This window comes from Cebidichthys violaceus, unplaced genomic scaffold (genome assembly GCF_023349555.1).
Source record: "Cebidichthys violaceus isolate CVI_PGR_0920_01 unplaced genomic scaffold, fCebVio1.0.p SCAF_11, whole genome shotgun sequence".
In the NCBI taxonomy this organism is placed as follows: Eukaryota; Metazoa; Chordata; class Actinopteri; order Perciformes; family Stichaeidae; genus Cebidichthys; species Cebidichthys violaceus.
In genome coordinates, this window is record NW_027176274.1 from 3,387,101 (window position 1) to 3,412,496 (window position 25,396).

The window sequence follows — 25,396 nt, forward strand, 5'->3', positions numbered from 1 at the left end:
CTCATCCCTCGTGGAGGAGGGAGGGGGGTGTAGGGGCTTCCCTTTTAAGGAAATATATGTGGTTTCTAGAGTCGTGACGCAGTCAGGGAGGAAAGAACAAATAGTAGCTACTGCATGCCACTGGGGTTGGAAAGAACAACATGCTTCATCTGCTATCACCTCCCTGAGGAGCAGCACTATCATTCAAACCTCGCTGAATGTGATGCATTTCTAATATTTTACGCTATTAATTTGATCTTTTATTATCTTGTTTTGCAGAACCTTGCAGAGTAGTAGTATTATTTCTATCAAAAGTGAGGTTCTTGGTGCGGGACAGGGTTTCTTCACCCGCTCGCCATGTTGAACTTCTGTAGTTTCCGGTGGCCAGAAAAATGAAAAGTCAGACTTTCCATATATTCTGAATTGATGCTTCGTGTGTAGACGAAGTTATTAAAAAAAAACCACGACACGGTTTGCTGCAGCAGCAGCAGTCAGCATCAATCAAACCACTAGAAGGCTGCACGTCTGATCTGTAGTGACGCGAACGCACCGTGCACTGAGTTCGCAGGGCGGGTGTCGCCGTTTTCCAGCCGTAAAACAGAAAATTGTGATTCTCTAAGCGGTGGCCCGCAGACTGAATGAGAAGCTACCGCAGGTACAAAGAAAAACAGTCAACGAGCGCGGTGGCCTTCAAAATAAAAGCACCAATTAAAAAAATGATTGTGCGTTATTGTGCAAGCCTAATAGTAGAATCACTTATATGTTATCATAGTTGTTGTTTTTTACTTAGATATACATACATTGCATATTGAATTATTATTATGACATTATCTAAACAATAACATTATTTAAACATATTGTGTTCATAATAGGCTCGGCTTTTCACCGTCACTTTATACTTTTTTACATATTTTCAATTTCTTTAGAATCATTTTTTTAATCTTTATGTTCTTTATACTTATTTATTTTTAGATATATTTGTAATGGAATCATTACTTATAATATATCATGCAGTTTAAGAAAAACTATTTATAATATTTCTTTTTTGTTAGTTTTTCAATTTCAATTCGTTTTTTTTTTTTTTTTTTATTTCATTTTAAATTAAACGGATATTTGGACTCTTTTTAAGACACTTTCAATAGCGGAATGGTTTTACATTGAAAGTCCTAAGCGGAAGTGGTAAATGCCTTTGAGTCTGCGTTGAGGGTGGTTTAACAGAGGCGAGGCCCGTCTTCGCCATTCTGTTTCACCAGCGTTACATCCCCGACTGTACAACATCTGGACATCAGCTCCTGACGCCGGACAACACACGTCTGGTCCCGAGAGAGAACGGAGCGATGCTCGGCGTTACTGAAATGACAAACGGGTAAGTGAGGAGTTTATAACTGTTTCCCTAAAAAGACACATTTGCCTGATAAATTGGGAAGTTGACAGTTTTCTCGCTGGATGAAAAAAAAAAAAAAGTTGTCAGCCCCGGTTTGTTCCATTCTCTCACAGGCTAGGATAACTCTAGTTTAGTCACGACAAACCCATTTAAGTATCATAAAATAGCTTTTATGACGGAAAGTTAAAGTTATATTAGGTACGCAGTGACTACGTGAAGCTAGCTAATGTAGCTCAGTTACTTTAATGTTGTATACAATCTCAACTTGGTCTCTTAAACTGCTCGCTAGCGCCCTCTACCGTGTTATAGGGGGAAGCTTTTAGCTGGCGCACCGTTGAGTTTATATTTAAGACCTGTTTATTAATGCACGTATGGAAGTATGGAAGCCCAATAACGACAGCAAACAATAAATTAATTTATTTAATTTATTTTTTGTAGTGATTTTTTAAATTTATTTTTTTGTAGTGATTTTGTTTTTGTAGTGATTTTTTTAATTTATTTTTTTGTAGTGATTTTTTTTTGTAGTGATTTTTTTAATATATTTTTTTGTAGTGATTTTTTTTTTTGTAGTGATTTTTTTAATTTATTTTTTGTAGTGATTTGTTTTATTTATTTTTTTGTAGTGATTTTTTTTTAATTTATTTTTTGTAGTGATTTTTTTTATTTATTTTTTTGTAGTGATTTTTTTTGTAGTGATTTTTTAAATTTATTTTTTTGTAGTGATTTTTTAAATTTATTTTTTTGTAGTGATTTTTTAAAATTTTTTTTTGTAGTGATTTTTTTTAATTTATTTTTTGTAGTGATTTTATTTTATTTATTTTTTGTAGTGATTTTATTTTATTTATTTTTTTGTAGTGATTTTATTTTATTATTTTTTTGTAGTGATTTTATTTTATTATTTTTTGTAGTGATTTTATTTTATTATTTTTTGTAGTGATTTTATTTTATTTACTTTTTGTAGTGATTTTATTTTTTATTTTTTTTGTGGTGATTTTATTTTATTTATTTTTTTTTAGTGATTTTTGTTTTAATTATTTTAGCAGTGGTCTTTCTGGCACATCTTGGTCAAATACTCAGATGGCCCCTAAAGGAGTCCTGTCACCTGAGACAGTTTTTTAAATTGACACGACACGTTATGAAGTCATGCTACTTCCATAATTCAACAATCAGTCAGATTATTATCTGTAAGGAGGATATCCAAGAAGCAACAGAGACTCTATTGTGTATTAATTCCGTGCTCCATGAAAGTGTCAAGAGCAAAGTAATAAAATAATGGAATTGACTAAAAGTAAAACCTTTCATAAATACTGTGAACTCAGCATTTGTGTTGTAAATACAGTAGATACAGATGTGCAAACTGTCTAATGTTGTAAGTTGGTATTGGTAATGCTCTTTCAATTAACAGCTCGTTAATAAATCAACATATATCCAACTGTATCTCTCACTGGATGACAATGATAGTAAATCTAAAAAAACCTTTAGTATTACCTCATATATTTGTTGCATAGCAGAGTGACTTCATTCTCTGCATAGGTAGCCATTACTCCACTATGTCTTTATATTACAAAATGGTTGTTTGATGCTATATTAATGCTCTGAATATCTTAGAAGCTTTTTAATTATAAAGGCAACACTAGACAGAGGAGACGGACTCACAGAACAGCAGCCAGAAGGACTCTTTAAAGGAGGAAAAAGGATGTTGCTCTCTATTTTCTGCACATCATTCTCCTCCCTGCACAGGAATGTCCACTCAGACTCACCGGACAGTAGTTATTGCTTTCTGAACCACTTCCTGACCGTCCATCTCCCCGGGGACTGCTGGTCAGAGCCATATTTCTTTCCACCGGTGCCAACTGCTACTGTGTGCACTGCTGAGTTAATTATGGCCCGGGATGAATCTGGCTTTTATATAGAGCGCTCTGCACACTAAAAGTCTTTTAAAGGCCTTCGAGGATTGCTGCGTTCCCCACGTATTACATTTACTCTTGTGTTGACACAACGAGAGCTTAGAAGAATGTCCTCGTCTCCGGTGTGGACTTGTCCTTGTTTGGAAGAGCGGTGAACTTGTGTGACGTAGGATTGGTGTGTGTGTGTGTGTGTGTGCGTGTGTGTGTGTGTGTGTGTGTGTGTGTGTGATGACTGGATGTAATGTGGTGTGAGGAAGTGTGAGATGAACGCACTCAGCAGATTATTTATACTATGACACACTATGAGAATGATTGACTTTTATATAGTAGTTCTATAGTTATTGAGGTTTTCAGGATGTAATAAACATTTGTTTGCAGCCGTTCCTCCATGGTGTGTGTGTATGTGTGTGTGTGTGTGTGTGTGTGTGTGTGTGTGTGTGTCTGTGTGTGTGTGTGTGTGTGTGTGTTGAGTTTTGGGTTCTTTCACGTTGGCTTTATTCTTATTTAAACAGTTTTTTCTTTTGTCTCGGCCAATTCCTGGTTTGGTTCTCTGATTATCATTTACAGTATTGTGCCGTCAAGTGAACAACACAAACTGTTGTGAAACAGCAATGGGAGACAGAGTTGTGTTACACATTTGGAGACACACCCATGATGATGAAGATGATGATGGATCCTCCACACACACACACCCGGTATAAAGTGGCGGTCGGTGTGGTCGCTGGGTTTTTGGCCTCTTCACCCCCTAGTTGTTCCTCCCTGCTCCTCGCACCCCACCTCCATCCTGTGAGGCATTCTGGGAGTCCTAAACCACACACACACACACACACACACACACACACACACACACACACACACACGCAGGGCTAGAAGTCTGTGTGCTGGCTTTACATCCACGCGTCTGCCACAAACACATACTGGCACATAGGCACAAGTGGACACAAACACATTCACACCCTCCTACACGCACGCACACACACACACACACACACACACACACACACACACACGGCAAACAGGAAGTGATGTGGCCATGCAGACTCAGATAACAGCAGTTGGAGTGTTTGCAGTGACAGCAATAAAGGGACTTTAGCAACAGCGAAAATATCTCTCTGCAGCTTGAGACGAAGCATTGGTAAGATAAATTCATGTTACAGTTAGAACTAGAACAATCAGCTGTTGGGCTCCGTTGCTTGCTTCATGTGATTGCATTGTTTATAACAGAGCTGTGTGCATGCATAGCTTTTGAATATTGCACTGAGCTAGATTCAGTCTCTTCCTCATGTGTTTGATGACTGCATTTCCTGTCTGTTGTGTTTTTATTTCTATTTAGACTGTATCTGGTGTGCAGAATGTGTGTTTCCCCTTTAAAGTCTCGCTCTTATAGGAAGTCAGCTTGATGTCAGAGGTGTTTCATTGCGTACATCTCTTACAGTTTGTAAGCTTCTTCTCGTACGTGTGTGTGATGCCATTTAATTGAATAATAGAACAAGACAAGAGGCTAGAACATGTTCAGAAATAATTTCCAGTCTGTTGTGTCGGTTTTGAAAATGCGTCGCACGCTGCAGATTTCGGGAGTCCGACAGTTATTTGCACGAATACATTTGTGATCATCGCAGTGTTTCAGGTTTGCAGGTTGTTAAAAGCAGAACAGCTGTTGTGCTGGAGTTGTCCACACGGCGGCAGCGCTCTCACGTTTGCACACAGGTCGGCTGTGGAGCGTCTCTCCGGCTCAGAGCAAACGAGTGTGTGACGAGTCAGTGTGACCGTACGACAGTTTATTTCTGAATGTTTTTCAGGGGAATGCACTGAATCACGAGTGAGTTGATCACAGGTACAAAGCCTAAAGTATTATGAATGTTCTGCACATATACACTTTTGAACTCGAGTTCACACATTCGACTCGGTGTGTTCGTCAAACTCGCGTGGAATGCTGAACAGGTCAAGGCAAGCTGCTGGAGGTTAAGCCTCACAGTGTGAGCTGCTCATACTCGTATACCTGTCTGTACATATGAAGGAGAGGCGTGCTTTTCTCTCAGCACCACAGATTGAACACAGTCAACCTAAACAAGCCCTTCAGACAGCATGCTCTATGTCACAGAGTCGCTACTCTACGTCCGCTTCTTCTTCGGCTGCTTGTTGACTTCCCCGTCTCTTCTTCTTTGTTGGTAATCAAACGCGTCTCAGAGGCAACTTTTCAGCTCCGTCTGAAAATATGCATCCGCTGTGTTTTTTGTTGTCCGTTTTAGGAGTTTCTCTTGTTCCCACACAGCATTGCGATGAATTATTCATAGATTGACATTTTGTGGTGGGCCGTGACCTCACAGTTTACCATGGAGGAGCTGGAGTCAAATGAAGAGCCTTGAAAATATGACTCCACTGTAGGTGTCTTTGTTCCTTATTGTTTCATACAGTAAAAAATAAAAAATGGTTATGTATAAATATAAGGTACAAGTACTGGCTGATTTCTATTATTATCTCTAAAGTATAGATGTTTAGTTTCATATTCAAACATCTAATATGAGTCAGGCTCTGATGCTGTCAGGAGGATTAGTGCATCTCTATTCTCTTGCCCTTATATGTGTGTGTGTGTGTGTGTGTGTGTGTGTGTGTGTGTGTGTGTGTGTGTGTGTGTGTGTGGGAAACAGCCTTTTTGCTTCTTCTGTTGTTTGTACTCGCTTGTCAATCCGAGGACTGACGTGGGAGGTAAACAGAGACAGAGAAGGGCAAAGGCCAGCGAGGGCAAAGCCTCTCTCTCTCTCTCTCTCTACTGAGACGTCTCCTCCTTTTCCTCTGAAGGCTTTTTCTCTCTCTCTCTACCTGCTGCAGGAAGGGGAGGAGTTAGCCAGAAGTATGTGATAGGTGTGCAGCCTGTGAAACCACACCTCTGCATGTGTCCATATGAGCCCCAGAGGTGTGTTTAAGAGAGAGAGAGAGAGAGAGCGAACGAGCGCGACGGCAAGACTTCATCTTTTTATTTGGATCGCATTCTTTACTTTAGATTCTTACTGTGGCTGAGTGTCCTCGGCACAACAAGGGGTAGGAAGGAAGGAAGGAAGGAAGGAAGGAAGGAAGGAAGTGTGTGAGAGATGAACTCGTTGAAGCTCAAAGAGTTGTCAAACTCCGACTTGTACAGACGAAGACAGGAGAGACCAGACAGCTATGGAAGTCTGTCCGGGGACAGCCTCAGGTGAGTCTCCCTCTCTGAAGCTTCTTCTTTTTTGTCTTCCGTCAAAAGTGTTGATGAGACTCTGTGACGACAGCTGTTGGTGCTGATGTCAGCGTACATATATATATAGATATATAAACTCTGTGGTGCAATAAGGAGCTACTTCAGAATGACGAAATGAGCGATAACCGTCCCAGGCTTTTAAATTGAATTGCCTGTCAGAATGTCCAGCTGTGGTTATTTTTTATTATTTTTTGAATGTGTAAAAGCTTCTGATGCCTTTTTAAAGTCAGCTGATGGCCTAACAGTCCCTCATCCTACAGTCTCTCTGCTGCTCAGTGCGAGGTCACACTTCTAGACTGATTGTTTGTAGCTAATCTGCTGACCGTGATAGTTTGTTCTGTTTCGGTGACCTGATCTAAAGTGGACTTGATCTCGTCCGTGGCCCCCGGGGTCTTTTCAGGTTGGTTGATCGGCGCCGTCTTGCATAACGTAATGAATCAGAGAGGAACTCCTCCTCTGTGTGTCGTGTATTGACAGGTACAGATAGCGTTTCATCAGCAAATACTGCAGCCGATGGCTGAATTCCTCCCGGTTGCGTGACCAGCAGCGACAGACGACGTACAACATGTGCAGTCTTTTATGCAATATTAATAACATCAGTGTTTCGGATGGTCTTTCACAACCACCTCTCTGTCTCTCTCATCGTCTCTCTCTTTGTACGTGTGTGTGTGTGTGTGTGTGTGTGTGTGTGTGTGTGATCCTGAAGTGATTAGAGGACTGTAGTGATGTGAGGAATGTGGACGAAGAGGGAGCTCTCTCTTCAGAAGTGTCTCCAGTCAAACCACAGACGCTTCGTTTCTTGCCTCAAAGCCTCCCTCCTTCTCATGCAATGCTCAGATCATTTGGTGTCAGACGGGTTCTTTAGTCTGTCCTCGGCAGAGTAGTCGCACTTTGTATCATTTAATGAAAGTAAAGCGTTTTGGAACCGCTGTGAGCGAGCAAAGCGAGTTTGTGAAATGTGTCAGAATCAAACCCGACATTTTAAGTCGCATCAGTAAATGACGAGACTGAGTCAGACCATAGTGAGAGCAGATACTAAGCCCAGTCAGTGGTGATGAGAAATGATGTTTTATTAGATATTTATTAGTTTTGACTAACACTTCCTTGTAGCAAAACAAGCATCCCGTACTGCAGTGTGGAACTTCTTTCACATTTAAACACGATGACGGTCCTAAATATATCATTTGTGCCAAGAAGTTTTACAGCCTTTACGGTCCATTGCCGCCTGACTTTTTTATTTTAAAAAGTACATTTTCTCATAAAAAAATATCCACGATTGAGCAGCCTTAACATGCTAAATGTAATCCATTAAAAAATGAATTGTGGTATGAAATGACCCACAGTGAAACACACCATGGTGTCAAACATGTCCAACATGTCCTTCATTTACAAAATGAGACAAAGTACGTCATTTAACCAGCAACAACTGAAGCAGTGCATCATTGAGCCAGTTAGTGACCCGGGCTGAATGTGGTCCTGGAGGCGTGTTTACCAGCCGCGAAGAAGGTTCCACTTCCACTGTAGTCACTTTACATTCTGGAGAAAGTATGCGTTGAACATGTTGTTGTTCATCTTGGGGCTGTGTTTGTTCCCGGCTGTAGATTTAAGTGGAAATGAACCTTGAAAGTGGAGGTCAGGTTGGGCGTCAGGAACAAAAAGTACAAAACAAAGGAAATGTTAGTCATGGATTATGTTTGCACAGTCACTGAATCAGTGTTACATGTGTGTGTGTGTGTGTGTGTGTGTGTGTGTGTGTGTGTGTGTGTGTGTGTGTGTGTGTGCAAATACTCTATGACCTGCCAGAGGGAAAAACGATTTTGCCAAGCAGCCCTCATGTCCGTGTTGCTATGGTTGGTGTTGACACAGTCTGTGTGTGTGTGTGTGTGTGTGTGGGTGGGGGGGGGGGGGGGGGGTGTATTTGATTTGCTTCTTTGGCCTGATTCAGCTCATCTCACACCGGCTGAGAGTCAAGCTTTCAAATGTGACACACAGATCCTCCCAGACAACCTTAAGAGTCACATCCTGAACAGTGATCTTCTGTACTGAACGTCTCTTTCAGCTGCAGGACTCTTATCACTTATTGATCTGATACTGACTCAAACAGCTGCATCAGGTATCAGTGACAATAGGCCGATCTGGTGTCACATACTACTATTTTAATAAATAACAATTCAGTACATAAATATATTTATTTATTGGCTAACTTATTTGAAAATGTTGAATTCCGCATATTTTATAGCCTAGTCCGTCCTTATATGAGGAACATATGTCATTATTGTCATAATGTTTCCATGTGACCTGTGACTATAATGACCTCTCTGTCTCGATTGATTATTAATTATATATACACAGTGTGTGTGTGTGTGTGTGTGTGTGTGTGTGTGTGTGTGTGTGTGTGTGTGTAGGTCACTCACTGTCCCTCAGGTTGTGGCATGTTAAGACATATACAGCAAGATGCTTCCTATCTCCTTCTCCTAGGAGTATTGTTAATTGTCACTAAATCTGAAATGACAGAGTTGAATTTTTTAAACTAAATGTTCCTAATTTTATTGAATGTTTCACATTTTAGGAGGAAGTGCATCTCTGTCTCAGCCTCAGCTGTCCCACAGTGACTACATATTCTGTTCTCTTTTGGTTGACATGATTTTTTGTGTCTTCATTTAGATTTCCAGTTTGTGGTCACTGAGTCTGTACGATCTGTCTCTGCTTTCTATCTCTGACAGTACAGAGATATTCTGGCTATTCATAATCTCTCTCTTTCTCTCTCTCTCTCTCTTTCTTTCTTTCTCTCTCTTGCTCTCTCTCTCTCTGTCTTTCTCTCTATCTCTTGCTCTCTCTCTGTCTTTCTCTCTCTCTCTCTTTCTCTCTCTTGCTCTCTCTCTCTGTCTTTTTCTCTATCTCTTTCTCTCTCTCTCTTGCTCTCTTTCTCTCTTTCTCTCAATCTCTCTCTTTCTCTCTATCTCTCTTTTCTCTCTCTCTCTCTTTCTAATGGAGTGTGACAACATCTGGTATATTTAGCACACAAGAGAACAAGGCTTTACCTTTCTCTACCGATCACTAGATCACGATCCCATGAAAAGCCCAAAACTTGTCAGGCTTCAAGTGATGTGTTTGTGTCTGAAATGTTCCTGTGAGAACCTGTGTGTGTGTGTGTGTGTGTGTGTGTGTGTGTGTGTGTGTGTGTGTGACGACACAGAGAGGCAACTATTCCTTAAAACAACAATGGCGTCTCCTATAAAGTTTACCGTAGCTGCTGAAATGGCATCAGAACTGGAGAGTGTGTCATCATTGAACCCTGGTGGATTCAATCCAATATAATCATTTGTTTATCATTGTAATTGATATATTCTTTATCATATATTTTAATGTTTAAAGTGATATTCCACTCTTTTTATTTTTGACCGTGGTTGGTGGTTGACACTGTGGTCAGAAAAATTCCATACGAGGCCTTCGAGAATGTGATGATTTTGACTCTAGATGTGTTATTCTACAATGCATATACATTTCAAAGCTTCATTATGTCCAATGCTTAGGGTTGATTTGAAGACGTTTACGTTACTCTGGACACCAGAGAGCTGGATAATTCTCACGCTCTCGTTTTAGGGTGGCTCACGCTGCAACATGAGTGTAATCTGGAGGAAAGATTACGTGTTTCCTGTGTAGCTCCCGCCCTCTGTCCATTGTACCCCAGTCAGTCAACGCTGGCTCCCAGTGGAGGAGGGTCCCAGTAGGTCCCCAGCTAAGGACCACAGACATACCGGTGTTCTGCTTTAGAGAGGCTCTTAAAGCTTCATGGTGCCCCTCATTGTGTCATTAATGAATTCATTAATTTCAGAGGATGTATGACTTTAGATTGATGCAGTCTGGCGGCCCCTTTCATAGGAGGTCTACTCGGCCCCTTTCAGAGGAGATCTACTTGGCCCCTTTCAGAGGAGGTCTACTTGGCCCCTTTCAGAGGAGGTCTACCCGGCCCCTTTCATAGGAGGTCTACTCGGCCCCTTTCAGAGGAGATCTACTCGGCCCCTTTCAGAGGAGGTCTACTTGGCCCCTTTCAGAGGAGGTCTACCCGGCCCCTTTCAGAGGAGATCTACTCGGCCCCATTCAGAGGAGGTCTACTCGGCCCCTTTCAGAGATGGTCTACTCGGCCCCTTTCCGAGGAGGTCTACTCGGCCCCTTTCAGAGGAGGTCTACTCGGCCCCTTTCCGAGGAGGTCTACACGGCCCCTTTCAGAGGAGGTCTACACGGCCCCTTTCAGAGGAGGTCTACTCGGCCCCTTTCAGAGGAGGTCTACACGGCCCCTTTCAGAGGAGGTCTACTCGGCCCCTTTCAGAGGAGGTCTACTCGGCCCCTTTCAGAGGAGGTCTACACGGCCCCTTTCAGAGGAGGTCTACTTGGCCCCTTTCAGAGGAGGTCTACACGGCCCCTTTCAGAGGAGGTCTACTCGGCCCCTTTCAGAGGAGGTCTACTCGGCCCCTTTCAGAGGAGGTCTACTCGGCCCCTTTCAGAGATGGTCTACTCGGCCCCTTTCAGAGGAGGTCTACTCGGCCCCTTTCAGAGGAGGTCTACTCGGCCCCTTTCAGAGGAGGTCTACTCGGCCCCTTTCCGAGGAGGTCTACACGGCCCCTTTCAGAGGAGGTCTACACGGCCCCTTTCAGAGGAGGTCTACTTGGCCCCTTTCAGAGGAGGTCTACACGGCCCCTTTCAGAGGAGGTCTACTCGGCCCCTTTCAGAGGAGGTCTACACGGCCCCTTTCAGAGGAGGTCTACTCGGCCCCTTTCAGAGGAGGTCTACTTGGCCCCTTTCAGAGGAGGTCTACACGGCCCCTACGAGACGCCAACCGGCAGCTGCCAGCACCTAGTTTGGAGTTGAGGCTCCACTAGGTGTCTATTTGTAGAATAGAGTGTTATATTGAAGGACTCGGAGGCATGTTTCAGCTGGTCACACTCACACACACACACACACACACGCATACGCATGCGCAGGTCTAGAATGTTGTCTTTTTTTTTATAGTCTCGTCTGTTAACCGTTCATCCCGTAGTGTTTGCAGGATTAACACAGAAGCAACTCTCCAGTGGAGCGTCTAGCGTGTTTGTCTCACTGAAGTCCGGATCTGGAACCAGCGTTGTTTTGATGGTTTGGGAAGTGGTCATTAATTTGAGATGCCGGTTGAGTTTGAAACCACTTAAAGAGCGACCGTTTACCCAGGGGAGACCCAGATCTGTCGGTTCGAAGGAATGCCTGCAGACCAATGTGGGCTTTCTGAGGACGACTAACATATTTTATAATTGTAGCTCTAGATGGCTTCAGATAGCTGCTAAAAACATTTCTGTTGACTCACTTGGAAAAGACACGGAGCATTCTTTCCATTATGTCCTGAGTTTGAATCCAGTCGGTAAACAATCGCCAGACATTGCTCACCAGTACTTCTGCATGAAATCATTTCAGATTCCAGTCCAAAACCGCGTAGCGATGATCTGTTATGCTCTAAATATTTAATCCAACAAACTGCGTTGCATCACATCAGGAGGCTGACACCGATCAGACAACATCTGGCTCCCTGTATGTCGTATGCTGCCGCTCCATCTCCAGCTCGAGTGTGTTTATACCACGACTAAAATAAACAGCGTTCTGTCCTGCTGATATCTAACTACTGTAGCTTCTCCGCTTTCTTGTGCAGCATTCCTACTTTGCGCAATACTTGGGAGTTGGAGCCACGTTGTTATATCTCCCCCCAAACAAAAAAAACCCCTGAGTGTTCCAGCTGTTACGCACAAACTCACACAGATTTGATGACATATTAGCCATAGACTGCAGAAATCAGGGCTGTAAAACATTTAAAAATATATAGCTACGGCTTCAGTGTGTGTGTGTGTGTGTGTGTGTGTGTGTGTGTGTGTGTGTGTGTGTGTGTGTGTGTGTGTGTGTGTGTGTGTGTGTGAGACGGCACAGTGACCTCTGCCTGGATAGGCGTCAGGGTGGGCTCTTTAGTGTCAGTAACCTGCCCAAGAATAGACAGCGAGTGGGACAGGAGGGCTGACTGACTGTGTGAGAGAAAAAAAGAGAAAGAGTTGATGTGGGAATGAGAGAAAGAGGGAGTGTGTGTGTGTGTGTGTGTGTGTGTGTGTGTGTGTGAGAGAGAGAGAGAGAGAGAGAGAGAGAGAGAGTGAGTACACCCAGCGCAGTCCGATCAGTGTTTCGTTCTCCCTCTTGCTATGTGGATTACAGCTCCCGCTGCTCACTCGATAGCGTTTCCCGTTACTGGAAGTGGAAACTGAACAAAGCACCGAGGATTACCGTCGGGAGTGTTCTGGGGTTTTTTTTTTTTGGACAGCCGTGACTTTGGACTTCTGCAGTTCATTTTGGACCGTCGTAGACGAGTATGGAGATGAACGGTCGCGCGCTGCCGCCGTCCATACCGGAGGATGGAGAAGCCCCGGACCACGTTCCCCACGGGGAGACCAACGGTTACCACCACAGGCTTCAGGCCGGGGACGGGGACAGGGACGGGGACGGGGGGGAGGCGGAGGTCCCGGTCTCCAAGTCCCAGAGACGGAAGAGTGACGTCAAAGTCTATAAGGAGTTTTGTGATTTTTATGCCCGCTTGTAAGTACAACAGTTCAGAAAAACAGGGGTTAAAGAACTGTAGTTTTCCCAAATGACGAGACTTACCGTTGGTCCTTTTACCATATACCTAGGGAACAGTATACCTAGTTGTATTATTACTACTTCTACATACAGTATGAGCAGAAGAATCCTACTAGGCCAGTAGACCTGCAGTATTGAGTTAGTTATGGAGTTGACTTTTGGAGCTTTTTTATTCTAAGGGACACACTTCCACTCTCACTTGTCATTATTAAACGTAGTGCCTGTTGTTCCAGCACCGGGGTTCTGGTTTGATTCCCTGGCTTGTGATTGGTGGATGATTTATCACTACATCACTGTCACAGATTAAGAATTATGCATTTTGATTACTGACATGCCAGTTAATTTGATAGCAGGAAAAACGCTACGAGGTAGTGGATGTGTGTGTGTGTGTGTGTGTGTGTGTGTGTGTGTGTGTGTGTGTGTGTGTGTGTGTGGTGAGGAATTCGGTCTCTGACGCGGTATTAGTGTGTGTGTGTGTGTGTGTGTGTGTGTGTGCTCTGAGCTTACTGTAGTGCTACAGAATGTGAAGAATTCTGATATTCCAGTAACCGGGGTGACCGGCCGGTTTGATTCGGCTAAGATGGGCGCCGTGAGTTTGTGCAGGAATAGCTCGGAGCGCTACCGGAGTGAGCGCACAGGAAGAACGGGCTATTTCTGTGCCAAGTCGTTAGAATCTGCAAACTGGCATTCGGAGTATGCGTTCATGAGCTGCAGGAGGGCTAAATATACGTGGTGTATTTCGGACTGATCTGGCCTCATTGTAGGCTTTGGGAAAACGTGGACGTTGGGGGGGTCACCCGGGGGGGGGTGGTCACCCACAGTGTTTGTGGAAGGTGTTTTGAAGTTTTCTATCTCGCTGGTGGAGGAAATAAAAAATCTAATTTTGGCTAAAGGTGTTCATGCTCAGGTGGGATGATAGACTGAGAGTCTTGTTAGTCATGGAGACATTAAAGCCCATACGTGAGGTATTTAAAAACAAAATCTGACATGAATAAAAGGACATTGTTTAACCAAAACATGTAAAAATGTGTATCAGAACAAAATGCAAATATGCAACGGGAAAGGCTTCGATATTCAGACAGCTGGGAGCAATATCTGAGTTTCCGTAATGTTGTCATATTATTCCACTGCCTATATAGTCCCACTACAGATGTTTGCAGATGTTTACAGAGACAGAGGAGAGAGTAGAGGAGATGCAAAGTAAAGGAAACCGAAGACACGTGGAGGCCAGAGGAGGGAGAAGGGAACAGAAGGTATTCATAACAGAAAGAAGTGATCGTCTGACGACCGGCCTCCATTTATAGTCACAGATCAGAATGGTGTTGGGGGGGGGGGGGGGGGGGGGGGTTACAATGCCTGCTTTTGTTGAATCTATGAGGTGGACATCACACAAACCCTGATTTACTCAAAGAGCCTGGATGGTGCAGATGCACATTGAGTTCAATGAAGAAAAGCTTTTTTTATTTCAGTCCTGCTACTCCTTCTAGGCGTGTTTGCTCGAGGCAGATAGGAGGGTGGGAAATGCCTACGGGGATGTGTCATTTCCTCCCAAAAACCCTTTGGGTTAGGGCAGGGCTGTCTGTGCATGTGTGTGATATCAGGCCGGACAGGGCACACAGAACAAACGTGTGTTTTGAGGAGTGGAACCCAGATGGAGGCGGTGCTTAGTCCTCTACCTGAACCTGTAGCGTGATGAGTGATGAGCAGTGTTTCTGGGAGCTTTGGGAATTTTTGTTCATTCCCAAATGGATCTAACTAAGTTAATATGAACAGATGGCATCACTCCATAAATATGTTACCCTGCCTTTTGTGTGTGTGTGTGTGTGTGTGTGTGTGTGTGTGTGTGCGTGTGTGTTTATGTTGCCTGGATACACTTTGGTATTCTGACCTTTCAAACAAAGCAGAGACACCAGGATGTTCCCACCGTTCTCTCTTCCTTTCTCTTTTCCTCTTTTAACACCTCTCTCTCTCTCTCTCTCTCTCTCTCTCTCTCTCTCTCTCTCCAACATGTCCTCGTTTACGCCCAGTCAGCTTCTGAGCGGTGATAAATCTGTGATAGATGTAGGGTTGGGGCGATATGACAATACGTATTAGATTATAGAGAACTATCCAGTTATAAGACTACTTCAGGTCATTCAGATACATACTAGACCAAACATCCAGCTGTGATCTCTCTTCTTCTTCCCTTCTCTTAAATTCCCAAAACCTTGTCAACAACTGTAAAATCTAGGTGTTGTAAATGTGAACTGGGGTGACCGTGGCTAAGTGGAGAGCAGGGCCTCCACTTTCAATCGGAGGGTCGGCGGTTCGATCCCCGGCTCCTGCTCCGCTAGTCTCATGTCACTTAACCCCAGAAGTTGCTCCTATAGCTGTGTCTACGGTGTGTAGATAGATACTGAATTGTAAGTCGCTTTGGATTAAAGCGTCTGCTAAATGACTGTAATGTAATGTAAACTGATGCATCATCCAGCTACTACTACATCATAGAATGAATTCAATGTGCAGGTTAGTGTTGGTATCAGCGTGTGGTGCGTGAAGGGTTCCTGTTGTATACTTGAAGGATAAAATGTCAATCATCATCACAAGTTAAGTGTCAATCAGATTTTCTAACAAAAAGACAAACTAACAAAAGTGATTGTGAGCAGAAAAAAAGGGCATGATGAATATAGAATGTGTTATGAATGTAGAAGATATTTAGCCCCGTTGATGTATTGCTGGATTGGCTTCATTTGTCACAGCGGGTTTGTTCTTAAGTCAGTCATGGGACGACGTCAGACTGATGTTGTTGTGTTCGTTACACGATGTTGACCCGTATCTACGCATCACGTATGCTCTATTCAGACTATGAGGGACAACAAGCCAGCTACATTGTCGCTGAGTCTCCGTTGAAGTGTTGCTCCAAATGCCCGTTGACATAGTTATGTCGTTAAATAGCACTATGAGCATAATAACGGCATTTCTTTTTTTTTCAATGGAATGCAACGGGTCGAAACTAAAATATACAATTGGTTGTTTTACCGAATCGTCGACGCGCTTCAAAGAAGTTGAGACCAGCTGAACCTTGATTAGTTGTTAGTAGTCAGCTTGTTGCTTTTATTGAAAATGACTTGCAGTGTGAACACGGCGCTCACTGTTGAGACCGTGCCGTTGTATAAACTGTAACTTCAGCTCCACTCTCAAAAGGGCAACACGCTGGTTTTCCCACCTCAGCGAGCTCCACACCCTGATAGGCAGAAGCCAAAACAAACCCAGAACCGAGACGCTGTGTGCCAGTTTCGCAAACGGCTGATAACATCTTGCGTCACATTTTCCCCGTCTCTCCTCTCTCCTTGTGTTGAGCACATCTTCCAGCTGTTGTTGTTACAGATGTTACATTGTTGGTGTTCGGTGCGTCCTGTCGTGACCCTGGCCTGTGCTTTTTGGAATGATTTGATATCGTTACAGAAACACGATACATTGTGTCATAAATGAGGTTCGACATGTATATGTTTTGACTATTTGCGTGTATTCTGATCCTGATGATGGTGTTTGTTTTTTTTTCTTCTTCTCCTCAGCAACATGGCCAACGCTCTGGCCAACGCCATGTGTGAGCGCTGCAAGAGCGGCTTCGCCCCGGCTGAGAAGATAGTGAACAGCAACGGGGAGCTTTACCACGAGCAGTGCTTTGTGTGCGCCCAGTGTTTCCAACAGTTCCCAGAGGGACTCTTCTATGAGGTAACGCGTTGTCCTCACCCATGTCCTTTCAGAAAAGAACCAGACGGTTAGATCGCTGTTTATCACTAGGGTTGGGTACCGAAAACTATACGACCGGTACCTACCGGACCGAAACGCAACGCAGATGTCGGTGCTTCCTTTCGGTGCCTGAGCCGACTGAAATACATTCGGTGCTTCCTTTCGGTGCCGAGGCAAATATGCTCATATTTCTGCAAAAGAATTGCTGAAGTTTATTTATATTTATTTAAGTATACTGTAAACTGTTGTTAACAGTTAATATATTGTTCATAGTTTGAAGTTAAAAAGTTTGAAGCTGTAGTTTGAAGCCAAGTGTTTTGTATTTATTTATATTTATAGTATACATCAAACAGTTATTATATTGTTCAATTTGAAGAAAACAAATTGCCTTGGCAATAAAAAAAAAAAGCCTGTCTTTAATGTCGTCAATCGTCGTTTTGTGTGTTTGTTTTTTTTAAAGTTTCGGTTCAGGCACCGTTTAGGCACCGGTATCGTTTTAAAAGTATCGTTTTAGCACCGGTATCGAAAAAAAACAAAAAAAACTGATACCCATCCCTATTTATCACACGGCTGCTGTTGGTGCTCATTCCTCAGACAAAAGACTTTAAACACTCGGTCCTGTTGAGGTAAATAAAGACGGGCGAGCACAAGCGTAATGCGGCGTTGAATTATTTGAAGCCCGTTCCGGTAACACACGAGGACCCGGCGATTCTCCGGCATGGCCCCCGGAGGACCTCGACGCTCCTCTTGTTCACTGAGTTTATCGAAGAGAAGGTGTCGCTAATGCACCGATCAATACAACAGCAAAGCCAAAGGATTCTCGTTAACCTCTGGGGCCCTGCAAATAATTCAACCTGTTGCCATAAATAAGCATCTCTCTGTGATGAGGAGAAGTTTAAAGGAGGACCATGCTGATTCAGGCTTTTTATATTTAAAGTGGAAAGAACATAAAAACCACACAAAGAACTATTTATAGATATTTTATGTATGTAGAAATTCATAAAATGTTGTTTTTGGTGTCCTCACTACATGGATTTTATTAAGTAATTGTAAGTAATTGTACAGCTAATGTGCAATAGTGTGGTACCAACCGGCTGTCTGGAATACTACACTGTTTGATTATATGTGTATTAGTTTTGTCTATACGTCTATCTAGATACTGTCTATCTATGAATTTTAATTCCATTTTAATTGAAATTTTGTAATTTTTAGGAAGCCTTCGAACATCTGGCCGGGGACAGCAGATGAAAACTAGCCTCTCTGGCTAACTCTGGCTCACCTACAGTTTCACTGTCGATTGGTGTGCATTGTCCCTGCAAAATAAATAAATAAATAAATGTATACAGTACAGTATATAGCCATGCACAGAGTAGTATCACATGCAAACCTGTGACTTAGATTTAGATTTAGATATTTTAGCCCACATCTGCATTTAGTGCTGCACATTCACTCAGACAGAAAGATAAAATAAAGAACAGCAACGCCATATATGTCATCCATCTTCATCATCACGACTCTTCTGATAGATTTAAGCTCTCCAGAAGGCTCTCTAAGCTGAGTAGTCGACACAATCCCACGTTCATGTCTTTGCTGGGTAACAGAGACACATAGAGTGCTGCAGGAATGAGTCCTTAATAAACCCAGATATGAGTCAGCATCTTTGCACTGCTGGCTCTCTTGTCTCCTGAAATATGCTCTGTGATAAACACAAGTTGAAGAGATTTGAACGTCAGTCAATGTCAGTGTCAGTATAACGTTTATGCTGTTAATGTCATTGCCGTTGTATTGTGTTAATGTTCGGCTGTGTGCTTTAATTAACTGTGGACAAATTGTTTGTATCCTGTCGACAGTTTGAAGGCAGGAAGTACTGTGAACATGACTTCCAGATGCTGTTCGCTCCCTGCTGCCACCAGTGTGGTAAGTACAGGAACTGCACCCATCCACTTCCTCCACCTGACCCGACGTGTTCGGGGTCATGTGGAGGCGGAGCTTTGAGTTAAACAACATCCAATAATCCATAACCGTCTCGTCTTCTCTAAGGGGAGTTCATCATTGGCCGCGTGATCAAGGCAATGAACAACAGCTGGCATCCAGACTGCTTCTGCTGTGACCTCTGCAGTGCTGTACTCGCTGATGTTGGATTTGTTAAGAATGCTGGAAGGTCAGTTCCTCTGCAACCAATCGCACGATGCTGTTTTATCTGGTGCTCGTGTTTCTACAACTGCTACACAGCAATGCCAAGAGTTCTTAATAAGACCTTGTCCTCGTTTTAACCGCTCTGCCTCAAAAGCTACGATGAAGGGGAAAGACCGTATATGAAGCTTCGGATGTCTGTCGTCGTGTTTTCACCCTAAAAAAAAAAGAAGGAAGATCACTGAAGTGTCTTATCAAGTATCTCTTTTTCTCAATTTCTCCCCTCATCTGTTCCTCTCCCTCCCATCAGGCACCTGTGTCGTCCATGTCACAACAGAGAGAAAGCTCGAGGCCTCGGCAAGTACATCTGTCAGAAGTGCCACGCCATCATCGAGGAGCAGCCTCTTCTGTTCAAGAACGACCCGTACCACCCGGATCACTTCAACTGCAACAACTGCGGGTAATCATGCACGCACACACACACACACACACACACACACACACACACACACACACACACACACACACAAACCTTTCCCAGCTGTGTGTCAGTCTCACGAATCATTCAGAGCATGACGGCAGCGTACTGTAGCTTCAGGCTACAGTAGACGGTGGATGCAAGCTGGGTCAGGTTGTGAGTAGTCCTGAAAACGCCTCAGCTATGATGCTGCCAGGCTTATGAACACTTCAGTGCTCGGATCCAGTGTGTTGAATACAATGAGGTGAGATATGCAATTCTAGTTTTCTTATGAACTATTATTATCATGAAAAAACTTCAGAGATCCGACAAAACGGCTCAGAAGTGGATTGTCTAAAAAATACAAACACATTCAATCCTGCCACAACATGATGGGCCAAATACTGCTCTCTTATGGACAAACTATGTAATTGCAATTGCATACACACACACACACACACACACACACACACACACACACACCCATGCCGTGATCAGACTCTTGTGACACATGTGAAATCGTCTTTAGATTGCATTATAACTACAGCCTGGATTGCAACCCCTCAGAGGTGATGTTGTTGACCTCTTCCTCCGCAGGAAGGAGCTGACGGCGGACGCCAGGGAGCTGAAGGGGGAGCTCTACTGTCTGCCCTGCCACGACAAGATGGGGGTCCCCATCTGCGGGGCCTGTAGGAGACCCATCGAGGGCCGTGTGGTCAATGCCATGGGCAAACAGTGGCATGTGGAGGTAGGAACAATTTAAAAAAAAGGTTCCCTGAGGATCAGGAGACGCTACTTGAACATATTCACTGGATTCACAAGTTGTGAATGACTTCATTGATTTGGTATCGTCTGCCAGGTTGCTTCCAGAAGTATCTACATGTTAAATGATATAGTGTCTATTATTACTCTGTTTTCTATATATACACAGAACCGAACAGAAGTCTCTGAGGATTATGATATGTACATTAATATTGCTAAATGTACTGAGAGTACCTTTTCATTCAGTCTCGTTCTCTCTTTTTTTTTTTTCTTCCTATTATTCATTTCATTCCAATGAGTTCACTTCAATATGTGCCACATGTGTGACTCATACTTCTCCCAGCTTTTATCTCCACAGTCGTTGCGCAGTCGTTGCGCTCCATCTCCGAGCTTCATTCCTCCATTACCTTGTCTCTTTTGTTATATTCTCTTCCGGCGTCATTTCACCTCCCACTCGTGTGTTACGCTCATGCTCCTGTCTTCCCTGCTCCACATGAAGCATCACGTGTGCACCGTGTGCGAGCGCCCGTTTCAGGGCCACCCGTTCTTTGAGCGAGGCGGTCGAGCCTATTGTGAGAGACACTTCGACATGGTGAGGAGGGTTTTGAAGTATCGGCCTGACGTTGATTGCTGCCCCGTGTCCTACCCCTCCCTGCCTGGCTACAAAGGGTTGCACTAATGTCCATCTGTCTGTCCAACACCGTGGTCCAGAGCGCGATCGACACAAATGTTTGTCTTGATTTCAGATCGTATTCTCAACCGAGTCGCCTCGTAACTCAGGAGGCTTTTTTTTACACTAGAAGAATGAAATGATGGTGGAAATCTGTTCTTTATTTCAGGCAAAATCAGCTTTGTTTTGGCTTTAGAAAACCCATATTGGTGTCATCCTTCCCTACTATACTCATCCAAGGTGTCCTCATCCACGGACACATGAGATGGGGGGTCCTCATTCAGTCCCCCTTTTAATCCTGTCATGTCCATCCATTAGTTCCTCTCATGTCTGGTTGGAGGAGTAGCGCACCCTCTCGAGCTCACTACTCCGTCCGCCTTCTCTGCTGTCTGTGTTCTAAACAGGACGTCTGGCCTGAACTGATGACTGGTTGTGGTCTGACCTGATAACGCCCAAGTCAGACCGTGACGCGGTCCAAATGTGATAAATGTTAACGGCTGCGCTAACACTTGTGCGCTTGGCTTTGGTGTTTGTTTGTTTTGTTTTGCAGCATTTTGTGTGTGCTAAGTGTGAGAAACCCTTCCTGGGACACCGTCACTACGAGCGCAAGGGCCTGGCCTACTGTGAGACGCACTATAACCAGGTAACGCTCAGCCGAGATGGGGAATATATTTATGTTGAACACACAGAATTTGTATTCGTTTTACAGTTAATCGTCCCTTTGAATTGCATAAACTGGTAGATAGTTGAAGAGATTCTAAAGAAATCTCTCAATCTGAACTACTGGATCAGAAAGTCCTCCATGTGGTCAATTGTTTGCATGTTTTTTTTTTTTTTTTTGAATACAGCATGTTCTGTGAGCCGTGATGTAAAGACTGCCAGCGCTGCATTGTGTTACAGATCTTTATAACTCGTATAAGATGTGTTGCTCACCCTCTGTTTCTCTTCCTTCGTCACACTCAGCTGTTTGGAGATGTTTGCTACCACTGCAACCGTGTTATCGAAGGAGACGGTAAGAAAGCGTTTTATTGGTAAAGCTTTTACCTCGACGTCGGCTGTATTTTGATCCGTACGTTTGTGTGCAGACGTCTTGTTTCGCAGATTTTGCCATAAAAAAACGAGATTCTGAACTTCAGACTAAACCGAACCCATTTAACTGCAGCCTTGTGACGGTACGTCGGAACAGGGTCTCATGTGTTTCTTTCTATTTTTATCAGTGGTGTCTGCCCTCAACAAGGCTTGGTGTGTCAACTGTTTTGCCTGCTCTACCTGCAACACCAAGCTCACCCTCAAGTAAGTGACGCGCCGTAACGTTGATCGTGTCCCTGTGGAGTGGGATCAATCCACACTCGTTAAGATAGATTGATGTACTTCTCCGTTATCAGTGAAGCTCCCTGAAGACGGACAGACATTCACATGTGAATTGGCCGCTCTTTGCTTGTCATTTTTCTCTTTCACTACCCTGCATCTGGGACTATTTACTGCTGTTAACTGTCTGTTTTTCAGTCCAGATTTTTTTCACCTTTCTCTTATAATCCTGTGTCTCTGTTGATTTGTTTCTCCACCTCTCCTCCCTTTCTTCATCCCCTCTTCTTTGTCCTCTTGTGTGCTTCTTGTGCTCCACTTTTCCTTCTCCTGCCCGCTCCAACTTTCTTCCTCCTCCTGCTCGCATCCTTCTTCTTCCCTCTATTTATGCCTCCTCAATGTCTTTCTCCTCCTCCTCCTCTCCAACTGCCCTTCCTCTTCTCTTCCCCCTCTCTCAACCCCCCCCCCCCCCCCCCCGCGCTATCTCTCCCTCCTCCCCGCTCCGTCAGAGATAAGTTTGTGGAGGTGGATCTGAAGCCGGTATGTAAGCACTGCTACGAACGCCTGCCGGACGACATGAAGCGGCGGCTGGCCAAGCGCGAGCGCGACTCAAAAGAGAAGAAGAAGAAATTAATACCCATGTGTCTGTGATCCGCTCCTTTCTCCTTTCTCCTCACTTCGACTGTTCCTTCCTTTGGTCAGTTTCCATCTTTCTTCCTGTTTCTATTCTTTTGCTGTTTCATTGTCATATTTCAAACATGCTCCACGCCACTTTTTTTTTATTTTTTATTTCCTCATACAACTGTGTTCATCCGGCTGTCGAGCCAAAAGATGAAAGCGGACGTTTAGTAGGTGAATAAGCAGAGACTGCGGACGTTTTGAGCAGAATCACTAGTCGGGATTAAGGCTCGTACTCTGGTGACCTCCGCTATGCAAATCGGATGAGTCACATGGTCTGTCTGGGTATAAAGGGTAACGCTGTAATCACTTCCGGCAGCTTTCTCACACCAGCTGTGGCAGTGCTGAGGTCCCACCGAGGTTTAACAGGTGCCACGGTCCTGCCAGCGATTATGTGCTTCAGGGACAAGTGCCGTCCAGGACAGCTGTGGGGGGGGGGGGTTTAAAGAGCTCGCCAGTGTTGGTGTGATTAAAGGAGAGGGGCGGGATTAACTACGTCATCATATCATCGCGGCCATAATGTCAGTGCTCAAGTGTGTGTCCACAAACTAGACATACATTGAGATACGCACATACTGGGAGTGATGAAATCTAACATCCGAACTGTAGCGGTGGCTTTAACTCTCTCTCTCTCTCTCTCTCTCTCTCTCTCTCTCTCTCTCTCTCTCTTCTCTCCCACAGGAACAAGTTTGTGGAGTTTGACATGAAGCCGGTGTGTAAGAAGTGCTACGAGAAATTCCCTCTGGAGCTGAAGAAGAGGCTGAAGAAGCTGTCTGAAACTGTTGCCCGAAAGTAAACAGGAAAAGAGGGAGAAATAGATGAGACCCCCCCCCCCTCCCCCGCCTCAGGTGACCATGCAAGTCACATTTCCAGAGCTGACAATCGTATAACCAAGCATTTGTGTGTTTTACATAATCGGTATGTTACATTTAGGTTGGTACTTTAAGCGTAGCGTGCCACCCTTTTTTTTTTGTCCTTTCAGTCACAGAGGATCTTTTAATGATCTTGAAACTGACAGATTGTTGTCAGTAGGTTTGGAATGAACCTGTTCAGTGCCTTTTGGGTCAAATACTGCACTGAATAATTTTCACACGCTTGCCTTATTTCACTATATACATTAAAACGTGAACACAGGTGATGATGGTCCTGTATTTCAAAATGAGCATTTAGAAGAACATAGAAACATGAGACTGATAAAAACATGATGATGCCATGTGTCCTCTGTTTGATTTATGTCACTGTGTAATAATGCTGTAAACCCAAAGAAAGTTGAGCAAAACACAGTTTTATTAAATGTAGAATATAGGTCTTCATATTTCCTGTTTTCCACCAACATGGATTATTTCATGGATTATAAATGTGTATTTTCTTTTATATTATGCTAAATAAGTTTGTGTTATCTATAAAGTTGACATTTTTTTTGTGTATTTACAGTTTGACATCATACTGTATCCTCCTTAATGCTTACAGTGATGGACTCACCCGTCACCTGCAGCATGTTGGATTCCCTAATGTGCCTGATCTCTATATCAACTGGTGTTTACACCGAGTTACCAGTTCATTAGGTTCACTTGTACAATCTAATACAATCCAACACAACAGCCAAAATCAACCCCGCGTTCATACTTTTTATCTTCTCACATTGACAGTATTAAATGCGCGATGGCGACTGGATATTACAAGAAGCACCTCTGACACACTGTCAACAAACACTGAACATAAGAAGCTTCACAGTAGCAGGATTTATTGCGGGGCAACTGGTGACTCAGTGCGTCTTGCAACATGAGGGCTTGTGGCATGTGCGGAGACCGGATGTTGGAGAACATGTGTCTCTGCTGTTGGTAATCCAGAGAAGGGGATCCTCTTAGAGGGGCGGACCGACCGCCTCAGAGCCTCTTAGGAAAGAAAGCCAACTGTTTGCGAATGGGGAAAGAATAGCTTCACTTGAGCAGTATTTTAATCATAGAATGCTTTTCTTTTACCGAGTAGTTTAATAGAGAACACACATTCCACTAGTATATAGACATTTCTTACTGTTTCACTACCTGTGCCACAACATTTTCACGTAGAAGTAGAGCGATCCTCTGAACTTCTGCGCCACTAGAATAGGTCTGAGATGACGCTACGCAGACAGACACTGCTCTCATTCTGTATTTTATCTTTGCTCGTCAAGAGACGGTATTTATTCATGTAAACACACCAAAGTGCATGTTCTATTGAAAGCTATTTTCATCATATCTACGGTAATTCTGTCTGCTCATCTGAATAAACAGTGTGTGTCAATCATACCGGTGTGCATGTAGTAACGTTTTTTTATTTTTTTATGTTATGTTTTATGCTAAATGTTTAAGCAGGTTTGGCTTACTTGTTCTACATTGAAAGTAACATTTCTGGACTTACTTGAGCTATGAAATCATTTCTTGGATACATAATATTGAGTAGGTGTTGTGGTACAACTTCACTTTGCTTAAAGTGCAGACAACATGGATATAGAGGTAATTACGGTAATTAA

At 43.6% G+C, this 25,396-nt stretch overlaps 1 protein-coding gene across 5 annotated transcripts; it reads left to right on the plus strand.

Moving 5' to 3' along the window:
• The first annotated feature begins 1,203 nt into the window (after window positions 1-1,203).
• Window positions 1,204-25,172, plus strand: LOC137892466 (LIM and senescent cell antigen-like-containing domain protein 1). 5 transcript variants are annotated; one of them, XM_068737641.1, is made up of 11 exons: window positions 1,204-1,345; window positions 16,702-16,861; window positions 18,730-18,796; window positions 18,920-19,040; window positions 19,323-19,472; window positions 20,067-20,217; window positions 21,452-21,544; window positions 21,865-21,913; window positions 22,119-22,194; window positions 22,716-22,903; window positions 23,566-23,654. In XM_068737641.1, the coding sequence occupies exons 1-10, from the start codon at window positions 1,317-1,319 to the stop codon at window positions 22,855-22,857; spliced, it is 1,038 nt and encodes a 345-aa protein (XP_068593742.1). In that variant the 5' UTR covers window positions 1,204-1,316; the 3' UTR covers window positions 22,858-22,903; window positions 23,566-23,654. The 5 variants fall into 5 exon arrangements, with proteins under 5 accessions (XP_068593742.1, XP_068593751.1, XP_068593733.1 ...); XM_068737650.1 differs by lacking the exon at window positions 1,204-1,345 and adding an exon at window positions 4,124-4,405; XM_068737632.1 differs by lacking the exon at window positions 1,204-1,345 and adding an exon at window positions 6,183-6,460.
• Window positions 25,173-25,396: the final 224 nt, after the last annotated feature.